We start from the raw sequence: 13460 nt of genomic DNA on the forward strand, positions 1-13460 counted from the left end.
CCCCCACCCCTTTATCTTTCCCCTTACTGGTTTTTCACCTGGAACCTACCAGCCTTCTCCTTCCCACCCTCCCCCACCTTCTTTATAGGGCCTCTTCCCCTTCCCTCTTCAGTCCTGACGAAGGGTTCTGGCCCGAAACGTTGACTGATCATTTCCACGGATGCTGCCCGACCTGCTGAGTTCCTGCAGCGTGTTGTGAGTGTTGCTCCAAGCCTGAAATGCCTTACAGCTAATGTGTCACCAACTACTGGTGATAAAATCACTGTTTTTTCAACACAAACACATGCAGCTGATGCTATCTAAAAACCGTTTGCTCTAAACACAGTTTAGTGTCTCATAGCCGCACAAGTGCAGAGACATGACGCTAGTTAGAAATCATTCAGCAACAGTCTCCCGTACCAATTATATGGCCTAATATCCCAAATAAACTAAGGGAATCCTGGCTACTCTCTCGATTAGTTTATGTTCTTTAAGAGTTGTCCCAAATAAGTGGCTGCACCAATTAACTGGAATCCACTGTGTTACTTTCCCATACATAATAAATATATCTGATGGATATGACATGCCCTCTTCTCGTTACAAACCTCAAAGAGGAGGTACACACACACTTAAAGATTCAGGTTCTTCTTCTCCTCCAGCTTCGCATTTCTGAACTGTCCATAAACACAATCTCATTATTTTTTGCACTATTTCTTTATTTTGTAATTTATGGTAACTTTTATGTTTTGATACTGTACTGCTGCTGAAAAGTAACAAATTTCATGCCGCACAAAACCAGAATACAAGAGATCCTGCGGAAGCTGTAAATCTTGAGTAACACTCACAAAATGCTGAAGGAATTGAGCAGATCAAGGGAGCATCTGTGGAGAGGAATAAACAGTCAACGTGTTGGGTCTCGGCCCGAAACGTCGACACTTTATTCCCCCCCCCCCCATGGATGCCGCCTGTCCTGCTGAGTTTCTCCAGCGTTTTATGGGTGTTACTCTGGATTAGCGGCATCTGCAAAATCTCTTACGTTCATGACATGCCTAATTCTGATTTTAAGTGTGTTCCAGTTACTAAAATATTCTCATTCTTAAAATGCAACAACTTTTCAAAAGAAGTTTTGTAATCATCCTGGGACGGGGGAACGGAGAGCGCATGCGCCTTGTGACCCAACTGTAGCAATTGTTGGGGGCGGGAGTTTGGAGAAAGGCGGAGGGGCAAGGACAAGGAGTCCGGGATCCCGAGAGGCAAGAGCGGGCAGTAGGGCGTCCGGGAGCCGGAGACCCGAGACCCAAAGACCAGGAGCCGAACAGGCGAGGGGCGAGAAGCGGGGACCTGGGCACCGGACGGTGTGTGGGTCGCGGGTCGGGGAGCTGGGCCTAGAGGAACAGAAACAGCCATAAACTCTGACTGCATGTGTTGTTTAAACGCCCCCGTCAGCAGGCTGCACGGTGTGTGTGCCGACAGGTATCGAGGTTATCACTTCGTTACTCTCTTTTTAAATGTCCATCAGCCCGTAGGTACCTTCTCCGTCCCAGGATTACTCAGGTTATGTGAAGTAACCAGATCGATAATTCATTATTACTTCTAAAGTATAATGGTGGTTGGCAGACATAAGGTGCATTTTTACACTTCTCTGGAATTTTATTCACATGCACCTTCCACGTTAGCCTGGTGTCATCAACGAACTGACGCTGACTCTTGTTAAAGACCCTATACCTTGAGATCAATTGTGGGTGTACAGGTATTATAATTTATACTGTAAAGAGCACACCTTTTAGATACGAATCATCCAATCAAGTTGCAACTGCATGTTTGCTATTTAATTGGACGTACCCTTGAACGAATGAGGTTCTTCTATGTGTGACTCAAATGTGAGAGGGGCGGCGGTCGAAGACTTCCGGAGGAGAAGTGTTCGGTGTGCTTGAATGATGCTCAGCAGGCGGCGCTAATGCACCTCGCCAACCGCCAGTAAAACTTCAGTGAAAGAAGAAACGAGGTTCCCCTGTGAAAAAAGATTCTAGAAATACACTGCATTGGTAGAAGAGGAAGCAGTGTTAAACTTTCTAATCAAAAATCTTTCATTGAAGTCGAGTTTAATTATGTTCCTCTTTTGAGAGATATTACTTTACAGTGTTTTCCAGCATATTTTACTTTCATTTCAGATTGTTAATTTCAGTTTTTTTCTTTTACTTACTGAACTTCATATATTTGTTGCTACCTTCATTCATCAATTGCTATAACACGTGTTATATCCCTGCTTATACACTCAGCCGGGATGGAGATGCGTCTCTACCAGAGGAAGTGTAAGGCGCTCGTTCCCTTTGCTAGCCTGCAGGTAAGCGGTGAATGGTTATCTGAGCAGCTGGTGCGTATCGCAAGTCCAGGTTATGTGACCACCGACGCCAGGCAGACAATCTCTGAAGAGTATTGATAGTGGCTGGGGTCACCTGTCTTGTAAAGACACTGCCCAGGAGAAGGCAATGGGAAACTGCATCTGTAGAAAAATTTGCCAAGAGGAAGCATGAGACCATGATCATTCCCATCACACAACACAGCACATATTGATATTGATATTCAGTGTCCATTTTGTTAGGTACCTGGTCGGCTTCTGCTGCTGTAGCCTATCCACTTGAAGGTTCCGCTTCACATTCCCATTCTGATATGTCCATCCTTGGCCGCGTCCATTGTTGTGATGAGGCCACACTTAGACTGGAGGAACAACACCTTGTATTCCATTCGGTGGGTAACCTCCAACCTGATGGCATGAACATCGATCTTGTAAACTTCCAGTAATGCCCTCCAACACCCCCCCCACCTCCATTGCTCATCCCCCCACCCCCTCACACTCCTCCATTTCTCATCCCCCCACCCCCTCACACTCCTTCTCCATTTACCATCCCTTCTCTCACTTCAGCTCGTTGCCCATCACCTCCCTCTGGTGCTTTCCCCCCACCCCTTTCCTTCCATGGCCTTCTGTCTGATTCACCAATCACCTTCTCAGCCGTTTACTTCATTCCCCCCCCACCCCAGGTTTTACCTAACACCTGATGGTTCTCTCTCTCGTCCCCCCACCTTTTACATCTACTCCTCAGCTTTTTTTCTCCGGTCCTGCCGACAAGTTTGGGCCTGAAACATCGACTGTACGTTTTTCCCCATAGATGCTGCCTGGCCTGCTGAGTTCCTCCAGCATTTTTCGTGTGTTGCTTGGATTTCCAGCATCTGCGGATTTTCTCTCGTTTGTCACTTCAAGGTTTGACATGTTTTTCATTCTAAAAAGCTCTTCTGCACACCACTATTGAAGCAGGTGATAATTTGAGTGATTGTCACCTTCCTGTCAGCTTGAACCAGTCTGGTCATTCTCCTCTGACCTCTCATTAACAAGTCGTTTTTGCCCAGAACGCTGCCAGTGGATGTTGTTTCTGTTCTTCTCACCATTCTTTGTAAACTGTAGAGACTGTTGTGCATGGAAATCCCCGGAGATCAGCAGTTTCTGAGATACTCAAACCACCCTGTCTGGCACCAACAATCATTCCTCAGTCAAGGTCACTTAGATCACATTTCTTCCCCTTTTTGGTCTGAACAACAACCGAACCTCTTGACCTTGTCTGCGTGATTTTATGCATTGAGTTGTTGCCACATGATTGGCTGATTAGATATTTGCATTAATGAGCGGGTGTACCTAATAAAGTGGCCACTGAATGTGTAGGAGTTGGGAATTTTTTGAGCATACATTTATTTTATGGTTAAGTACTGGTAAGCACAGAACGCCACATTTTGCTTGTAATGTTTTTGCAACCCAGTCTTGTATCTTAATTACCAGCTTCACACTACATTCAGCCAGTGGGACTCGAAGCTCTGGAACTTTGCACAGGTTTCAGCGACGCGGTTAGGTGATTCTGCTAAATAAAAGTGACTTACATAATGTAGCGACTTTGAGAGTGAGAATTTAGCGTAAAGGGAAAGTGGTTAAAAAGAATTCTGAGGGTGCAATGGCAAATTGCAATTTTAGATAAAAGCAAAAACTAAGCTTATCAACGTAAAACAGATCTAAGTTAACTTGATAACTGTCTAGGAAACGTAAGGTGATCAGCCTTTTTCCCCTTGGGCCATCATCATCATCGTTATGTGCCGTGTTGTATGATGCAGGCGATCATGGTCTTTCCACAACCGTGATTGTACTTGGCGAACTTTTCTACAGAAATGGTTTGCCATTGCCTTCTGGGCAGTGTCATTATAAGACAGGTGACCCCAGCCATTATCAATACTCTTCAGAGATTGTCTGCCTGTCATCAGTGGTTGCATAACCAGGACTTGTGATGTGCACCAGCTGCTCATCCGACCATCCACCACTTGTTCCCATGGCTTCACTTGACCTTCATTGGGGGGATAAGCTGGTGCTTCACCTTGTCCAATGGTGACCTTCAGATTAGCAGAGGGAAGGAGTGCCTTACACCACCTTTAGTACAGACGTCTCTCTACCCCGCCACCCAATTCCTCCGGGTAAGGGATCAAAAACTAGGGCACATGGATATAAGGAGAGAGGGGAAAGATAAAGGGGCAGTTTTCTCATACAGAGTGCTTGGTATATGCATTGAGCTGCCAGGGGGAGCGGTTGTGGCAGTTACAACAGTACCACTCGGAGTACATGGAGGGGCTTGGAGGGATATGGGGAAAATGCAGGAGATTGGGATTAGCTGGGTGGGCACGCTGATCAGCAGGACTTGTTGGGCTGAATGGCCTGTATCTGTGCCATATTGATCTAGGAATCTATAGAATTTGGGCCAATGGCATAGAAGGTATAGCAACACACACAAAATACTGGAGGAGCTCAGCAGGTCAGGCAGCATCTATGGGAAAGAGGAAACAGTGAAAGTTTCAGGCTGAGTTCCTTTATCAGGATGGGAAGGAAGTGGGCAGAAGCCAGAATAAGAAGGTGAGGGGAGGGAGGGGAAGGAGTACAAGCTGGCAGGTGTTAGTGTGGAGGGGGATGATAAGGGGAATGAAGTGAGAAGCTGGGAGGTGATGGGTGGAAGTGGAAAGAGCTGAAGAAGAAGGCATCTGATAGGAGAGGAGTGTGGACTATGACAGAAAGGGAAGGAGGAGGGGAACGAGAGGGAAACAGTAGGCAGGTGAGGAGGAAAGATTGCGCAAGAGAGAATAGGGAATGGGGAAAAAAGAGTGAAGGGGAGAAATTACTGGAAGTTAGAGAAATCACTGTTCATGCTATCAGGTTGGAGGCTACTCAGAAGGAATACTCCTGCAAACAGTGTGGCCTCATTGTGGCCACTGGAAATCCTGTCTTTTGTGGCAGACAGACTGAAGGTGCTTGATGAAGCGATCAACCCATTAGTGTCCAAGGCAATGTGTGAATGTCACAAATGAGGTTCTGTATTGAGGACCATGGCATGTTTTGCCTGTTCGACTATTTGTACAGTAGTTATTAACTACATTTCTCTCTTTGTAGGAGCATTACATCTGCTGACATCATAAGTCTGCCCTTTTGTTTAATTTATGCCGCGATACCATTTGGGTATTTCCCACTGAATGCTTAGTTGTTGAAAATGCTTTTTGAAAGGATCACACGGATTTGGGACCGGCATGGTGGCATAGCGGTTAGATTAACGCTATTACATTGCCACCGACCCAGGTTCAATTCCACCACTGTCAGTAAGGAGTGTGAATGTTTTCTCTGTGACCGCATAGGTTTTTCTCCAGGTGCTCTGGTTTCCTCCCACATTCCAAACACTTACAAATTAGGACGTAATTGGGTGGCGCGGGCTCATTAGGCTACCGTGCTATATCACTAAGTATTGTGTTTTGCAACATCTTTGTTTTATTTTTGTGTGTCAAGGTGAGATATCGTTGCAAGATGTAATGACGAGGAACATCATGAACAATGGACTATCCTTCCAGTCTTCTGACACTGGTCTGTCTGCATTGTTAACCAGCACTGCCCACCGGAGTGGCCATCATTCCTATGGCTCCCGCCAATTTCCCGGCTCCGTTCTCTACCGAGGGAAAACTTACCAGTCAGCATCTAAGGCTCTGGAAGCTTATATTGACAGTTTTGAAAAGAAGCTGACCTCCCCAAAGGAACATGCAAACAAACTGCGTTTGGGAAGCAGCTCCAAACTGTTTTCTACTTCTGCACACAATGGAAGAGAAGGTAAGAATGTTTTTCTCTCATCCTGAATGGACCACATCAAGTTGATAGGGTTGTTACGAAGGCAAGTGGTGTGTTGGCCTTCATTAATCGGGGGATCGAGTACATGAGCCGTGAGGGAATGTTGCATCTCTGTAAAACTCTGGTTAGACCACAGTTGGACTATTGTGTTCAGTTCTGGTCACCTCCTTATAGGAAGGATGTGGAAACTTTAGAGAGGGTGCAGAGGAAATTTACCGAGATGTTGCCTGGACTGGAGAGCATGTCTTGGCAGAGGAGAAGATGGCAGCGCGTCGCATGTGCCCAGCTCTCCGGTGAAAATGATATTGTATCCGTTAAATAGGGGCCGTGAACAATTCTGATTTGATGGAGAATGGACGTGAAAGCACAGAGGAACATCTGGAAAAATTTCTGAAACGCCCATTCGCTGCTGTCGTTACTGCGCGGTCGGGAATCTTTCGGAGGGTAGGCCTCAAAATCCCCGGCCTTTCCTGCTTTTGGCGACCGAGAAAGAGGTCGAATCCCTTGGACAGAGATGGCGCTCAGTACTCGGTGTCGGAGAGCTGATCAGAGCTCGAAGTTTTCGGATGACTCAGAGTCGGATTGTGGTCGGCACGGCAGGGAGAATTTTTCTTCCTTCTCCCGTCTGCGTGAGATGTGGGACATTTGAGAGACTTTGAACTTTACTGTGCTCACGGATTTCTTCATCAAGTTATGGTATTGTGCACTGTTGTAACTATATGTATAATTATATGGTTTTGTCAGTTTTTTAAGTCTAATTTGTCCTGTGTTTTGTGATGTCACACTGGAGGAAATAATGTATCATTTTTTAATACATGCATTACTAAATGACAATAAAAGAGGACTATGTGTCTTCATAATCATGAGGAAAGGTTGAGCGAGCTAGGGCTTTTCTCTTTGGAGTGAAGAAGGATGAGAGGTGTTGATAGAGGAGTACAAGATGATGAGAGACATAGAGTGAATAGCCAGAGACTTTTTCCTAAGGCAGAAATAGCTAATATGAGGGGGCGTAACTTTAAGGTGATTGAAGGAAAATGTAGAGGGAGATGTTAAAGATAGGTTCTTGACACAGAGTGGTGGATGCATGGAACCCCCATGTCAGAGGTAGAGGCAGATACATTAAGGACATTTAAGAGACTTCTAGGTGCGTGGATGGAAGGAAATGGAGGACTATATGGAAGGGAAGGGTTAGGTTGATCTTAGGGTAGGTTAAAGGTTTAGCACAACATTGTGAGCGGAAAGGCCTGTGCTGCTCTGTTCTACCTTCTATCTTTAGTTAATTCTGTCTCTCCTTGTTCCTGTTGTCCTTGTGTTTTCAAAATCAATAGAGAAGTGGATTGTTGCAGAATTCTCACATAACTTAATGTAACATGAATAAGATAACACCATCAGTAACCAGAAATAATTAGAAACACTCTTACATTTCCAATATAACAGGTGACTACACACGTATGTCCTTAGGCTGTAATAATCTTGGAGTCTTTTGAGACTATACAAGGCAGTATGTGAATACAAACGACAGTCCTGTGCACAAATCTTATATATATCTACTGTGGACTGAGGCTACGTCCACACTACGCAGGCTAATTTTGAAAACAAAGCCTTTTCTCTTTGTTTTGACCGTCCCTCCACACTGAAACGGCGTTTTCATCCCCCAAAAATGGAGATTTTCAAAAACACTCTCCAGAGTGTGTAAATTTGAAAACGATTATTTTGTGTTGTAGTGTGGACGGGGTAAACGGAGAGATTTTGAAACGTCATGACAACACCACAACAACAATGCGTTTTCTGCTTCTGCTTGGTACTGCGCAAGCACTGCCAGACGGCTGTTATAACAGCTGTTGTAAACGGCGTGAGAGTTAAATTGTAAAGTGATCTTTTTTAACTAGATCCCCTAAATTGATTTGATTGAGTCTATCTTTAAAAATATTAATATCAGAAATACTGTGCAGGCCTGGCGGCAGAGGATTCCACTCACTTGTTGATCTTGGGTAGAGGACGGCTTCATGCGTGTGTTGTTTACTTTATTGTCTACGTTAATAGCTTGTCTGGAGTTAAACGTCTCCCTCCACGTTCTCCACTGCTTTGCTGACTTTGTAGTTGTTTGTAACTCGCAGAAGCAGCTCGACTTCATTGTCTGTCTAAACGAAGAAGTCTGGTCTGCTTGAAGACATTTTTGAAAACTTTCTTTCGCTGTTGTTGTAGGTACTCTAGTCTTTGACCAATGGAAATAGCACAATGCCGCTGTGGAACTGTAAATATTATACTGTTTCCTCTTCGCTTGCTTACCGTAGATGTGTCTTTGCATGCCCAGTAGGAGTAGATTCGCCCAAATATGTGTTTTGGTGTGGACAGAGATATTTTGAAATACACCTAGTGTGGACGCCTGTCCTTTTTACTCGAAACCGGCGTTTTCAAAATTATCCGGTCTCGTGTGGACGTAGCCTGAGAGTGGGAAGGGGCAGAGAGAGGGGAATCATGGTTGGGAAATGGTGAAGGGAGAGGGGAGGGAGCATGAACCACCAGAGAGACATTCTGTAATGATCAATAAACCAATTGTTTGGAACCAAATGACCTTGCCTGATGTCTCAGGGCTGGTGTGTCCACCCCCTTGTCCCTGGCACTCCATCTTTGCCACCTGTCCCACACCCCTCCTGCAGCTCTCCACTCTCGCCATTCCTAACATATTGTGCTCCCACCAGATTTACAAACTCTCCACTCCATGTTGACAACTACAGTACTGTGCAAAAGTCTTAAGCACATGTATATAACAAGGGTGCCTAAGACTTTTGCGTAGTACTATATTTTTCGGTTATTTTAACAAAAATGAAAGAACTTCAAGGAAAACTTCAAAAGACCAATCAGGCTGTGGTTAGAATAGATCCTAAAGTAGTTCCTTCTTTTAAAGTCAAAGTTCAAGTAAATTTATTACTAAAGTACAGATATGTCACCGTATACAATCCTGAGATTTATTTTCTTGTGGGCATTCACAGGAACTACAAATAAGCATAATAGAATCAATGAGGGCCGGCTGGTGGCGCAATGACATCAGTGCCGGACTCTGGAATGGAGGTTCCCGGGTTCGAATCAGGTAGCATTGCTGGTTAGAGAGGAGATTAACGCAATAGAAAGGAAGGGCATTAGCCGGGAGGATGTGGAATCGATATGGGTAGAGCTGCATAACACTAAGGGGCAGAAAATGCTGGTGGGAGTTGTGTACAGGCCACCTAACAGTAGTAGTGAGGTTGGGGACGGTATTAAACAGGAAATTAGAAATGTGTGCAATAAAGGAACAGCAGTTATAATGGCTGGCTTCAATCTACATATAGATTGGGTGAACCAAATTGGTTAGTGTGCTGAGGAAGAGGATTTCTTGGAATGTATGTTGGATGGTTTTTTGAACCAACATGCCGAGGAACCAACTAGAGAGCAGGCTATTCTAGACTGGGTATTGAGCAATGAGGAAGAGTTAATTAGCAACCTTGTCGTGAGAGGCCCCTTGGGTAAGAGTGACCATAATATGGTGGAATTCTTCATTAAGATGGAGAGTGACATAGTTAATTCAGAAACAAAGGTTCTGAACTTAAAGAAGGTATGAGACGTGAATTAGCTAAGATAGACTGGCAAATGACACTTAAAGGGTTGACGGTGGATATGCAATGGCAAGCATTTCAAGACCGCATGGATGAACTACAACAATTGTTCATCCCAGTTTGGCAAAAGAATAAATCAAGGAAGGTAGTGCACCTGTGGCTGACAAGAGAAATTAGGGATTGTATCAATTCCAAAGAAGAAGCATACAAATTAGCCAGAGAAAGTGGCTCACCTGAGGACTGGGAGAAATTCAGAGTTCAGCAGAGGAGGACAAAGGGCTTAATTAGGAAGGGGAAAAAAGATTATGAGAGAAAACTGGCAGGGAACATAAAAACTGACTGTAAAAGCTTTTATAGATATGTGAAAAGAAGAAGATTGGTTAAGACAAATGTAGGTCCCCTACAGACAGAAACAGATGAATTGATTATGGGGAGCAAGGACATGGCAGACCAATTGAATAATTACTTTGGTTCTGTCTTCACTAAGGAGGACATAAATAATCTTCTGGAAATAGTAGGGGACAGAGGGTCCAGTGAGATGGAGGAACTGAGGGAAATACATGTTAATAGGGAAGTGGTGTTAGGTAAATTGAAGGGATTAAAGGCAGATAAATCCCCAGGGCCAGATGGGCTGCATCCCAGAGTGCTTAAGGAAATAGCCCAAGAAATAGTGGATGCATTAGTGATAATTTTTCAAAACACTTCAGATTCTGAACTAGTTCCTGAGGATTGGAGAGTGGCTAATGTAACCCCACTTTTTAAAAAAGGAGGGAGAGAGAAACTGGGGAATTATAGACCGGTTAGCCTAACATCGGTGGTGGGGAAACTGCTGGAGTCAGTTATCAAGGATGTGATAACAGCACATTTGGAATGCGGTGAAATCATCGGACAAAGTCAGCATGGATTTGTGAAAGGAAAATCATGTCTGACGAATCTCATAGAATTTTTTGAGGATGTAACTAGTAGAGTGGATAGGGGAGAACCAGTGGATGTGGTATATTTGGATTTTCAAAAGGCTTTTGACAAGGTCCCACACAAGAGATTAGTGTGCAAACTTAAAGCACATGGTATTGGGGGTAAGGTCTTGGTGTGGGTGGAGAATTGGTTAGCAGACAGGAAGCAAAGAGTGGGAATAAACGGGACCTTTTCAGAATGGTAGACAGTGACTAGTGGGGTATCGCAAGGCTCAGTGCTGGGACCCCAGTTGTTTACAATATATATTAATGACTTGGCTGAGGGAATTAAATGCAGCATCTCCAAGTTTGCGGATGACACGAAGCTGGGCGGCAGTGTTAGCTGTGAGGAGGATGCTAAGAGGATGCAGGGTGACTTGGATAGGTTAGGTGAGTGGGCAAATTCATGGCAGATGCAATTTAATGTGGATAAATGTGAGGTTATCCACTTTGGTGGCAAAAACAGGAAAACAGATTATTATCTGAATGGTGGCCGATTAGGAAATGGGGAGGTGCAACGAGATCTGGGTGTCATTATACACCAGTCATTGAAAGTGGGCATGCAGGTACAGCAGGCGGTGAAAAAGGCGAATGGTATGCTGGCATTTATAGCGAGAGGATTCGAGTACAGGAGCAGGGAGGTACTACTGCAGTTGTACAAGGCCTTGGTGAGACCACACCTGGAGTATTGTGTGCAGTTTTGGTCCCTAATCCCCTAAAGACATCCTTGCCATAGAGGGAGTACAAAGAAGGTTCAGCAGATTGATTCCTGGGATGGCAGGACTTTCATATGATGAAAGACTGGATGAACTAGGCTTATACTCATTGAAATTTAGAAGATTGAGGGGGGATCTTATTGAAACGTATAAAATCCTAAAGGGATTGGACAGGCTAAATGCAGGAAGATTGTTCCCGATGTTGGGGAAGTCCAGAATCAGGGGTCACAGTTTGAGGATAAAAGGGAAGCCTTTTAGGACCGAGATTAGGAAAAACTTCTTCACACGGAGAGTGGTGAATCTGTGGAATTCTCTGCCACAGGAAACAGTTGAGGCCAGTTCATTGGCTATATTTAAGAGGGAGTTAGATATGGCCCTTGTGGCTATAGGGATCAGGGGGTATGGAGGGAAGGCTGGTGCAGGGTTCTGAGTTGGATGATCAGCCATGATCATACTGAATGGCGGTGCAGGCTTGAAGGGCTGAATGGCCTACTGCACCTATTTTCTATGTTTCTATGTTTGGTGCCGTCTGCCTGTATTTGATCACTCTTCCTCTCCCTCTCAGTGGCTGAGGGAAGTGCAGGAGTCTTGGGTTCCATGTTGCAAGGATTGATCGGCAGGGCTGTGGACTCGTGTTGGAGGACTTTGAGGTTCATGTTGCATGTGTGCCTGGATTCTGTTTGCTGTTTTTGAGCAGTTTGTTTGGGATGATTGATGTGGACTTGGGCGCTTCGGTGAAAAATGGCCCGCAGCCTGCAGCGGGCTTGCAGCACAGTGCTGAATGGAACTATACTGAATACTACTGGACTGCTGATTTGATGTTTGATATTTTACAGTCCCTATAAAAAGTATTAACCACCCCCTCCCCAGAAGTATTCATGTTTTATTCTTTTACAACACTGAATCACAGTGGATTCAAGTTGGCTTTTTTTGGCTCTGATCAACAGAAAAAGACTCTTTTGTGTCAAAGTGAAAACAGATCGCTGCAAAAAGATCTCGCTTGCATCTAGGGTCGCCAACTTCCTCACTCCCAAATAAGGGACAAAAGTAGCAGTCAAATATGGGACACTTGTGTTTACCCCCGAGAAAGACTACCATGACCACGAAGCCTTGCTCGGGCACCTGTGTGCGCATGCGTGTACGTGCTGATTTTTTTTCTACAAATGGGTTTTGGCTTAATCTTCCCGATTCTGATACACTATACATACATTATTTCTACTTTATATAGGCTGTGTATTTATCATATCATTTCTGCTTTTACTATATGTTAGTGTTATTTTAGGTTTTGTGTGTTATTGGTATGATTTGGTAGGTTATTTTTTGGGTCTGGGAACACTCAAAAATTTTTTCCATATAAATTAATGGTAATTGCTTCTGCGCTTTACGCCATTTCGGCCTACGAACAGTTTCATGGGAGCGCTCTACCTTAACGGGGGAAATACAGGACAAGGGCAGTCCCGTATGGGACAAACCATTTTAGCCCAATATACGGGGTGTCCCGGCTAATATGGGACAGTTGGCAACCCTACTTGCAGCATACACCAGGGTGCTCTTTCAAGTTACATGATGAGGTAACCGTAACCTTTGGCCAGGAACAGATGTCGTTAGGTGGTGCCCAACCTTCATAGAGTGTTTCAACCCTCAACCACGACACTCTCCAGTTGACGGGTCAGCAGTGGTGCCCATCTGCTCCTGACTTCCAGCTCAACTCCTCTCGCCTGCTCCATACCCAGCAAGAGGAACTTTCTGCTCCCGCCCCCACATCCTGTGAGCTGCTTTGTTCTTGCTCTTTTCATCAAGGCCTAGCGCAGACATCAACCTCCACGCCAACCTTGCCGGGAACCCTGGACAGCTGATATCCTTGAGGAATAACCACACCTGCCATCCTTTGTCCCTGCACTCCTGGACTGAGGACTGGTACTTCAGGGGCTTCCTCTCATGAGCCTCCTCACATCCTTCCTCCTTTCCTCGTGAGCTCCACCAGGATGATCTCTTGTCTTCGGTGGACCACAGTGCGATGTCCGGT

General features: G+C 44.9%; 1 protein-coding gene across 4 annotated transcripts in view; it reads left to right on the plus strand.

The window, feature by feature from the left end:
• The first annotated feature begins 1184 nt into the window (after positions 1 to 1184).
• Positions 1185 to 13460, plus strand: part of c3h18orf54 (chromosome 3 C18orf54 homolog) — a 63626-nt gene continuing 51350 nt past the window's right edge. For 2 of the 4 annotated variants that reach the window (XM_063042633.1, XM_063042629.1), the window contains exons 1-2: positions 1185 to 1436; positions 5840 to 6154. In XM_063042633.1, coding sequence (XP_062898703.1) covers positions 1400 to 1436; positions 5840 to 6154 — 352 coding nt within the window. In that variant the 5' untranslated portion in view covers positions 1185 to 1399. Of the gene's footprint in view, positions 1453 to 1477; positions 1730 to 5839; positions 6155 to 13460 lie in introns of those variants that run through there. The other 2 variants (XM_063042630.1, XM_063042631.1) reach the window with 2 other exon arrangements.

This window comes from Mobula hypostoma, chromosome 3 (genome assembly GCF_963921235.1).
Source record: "Mobula hypostoma chromosome 3, sMobHyp1.1, whole genome shotgun sequence".
Classification (NCBI taxonomy): domain Eukaryota; kingdom Metazoa; phylum Chordata; class Chondrichthyes; order Myliobatiformes; family Myliobatidae; genus Mobula; species Mobula hypostoma.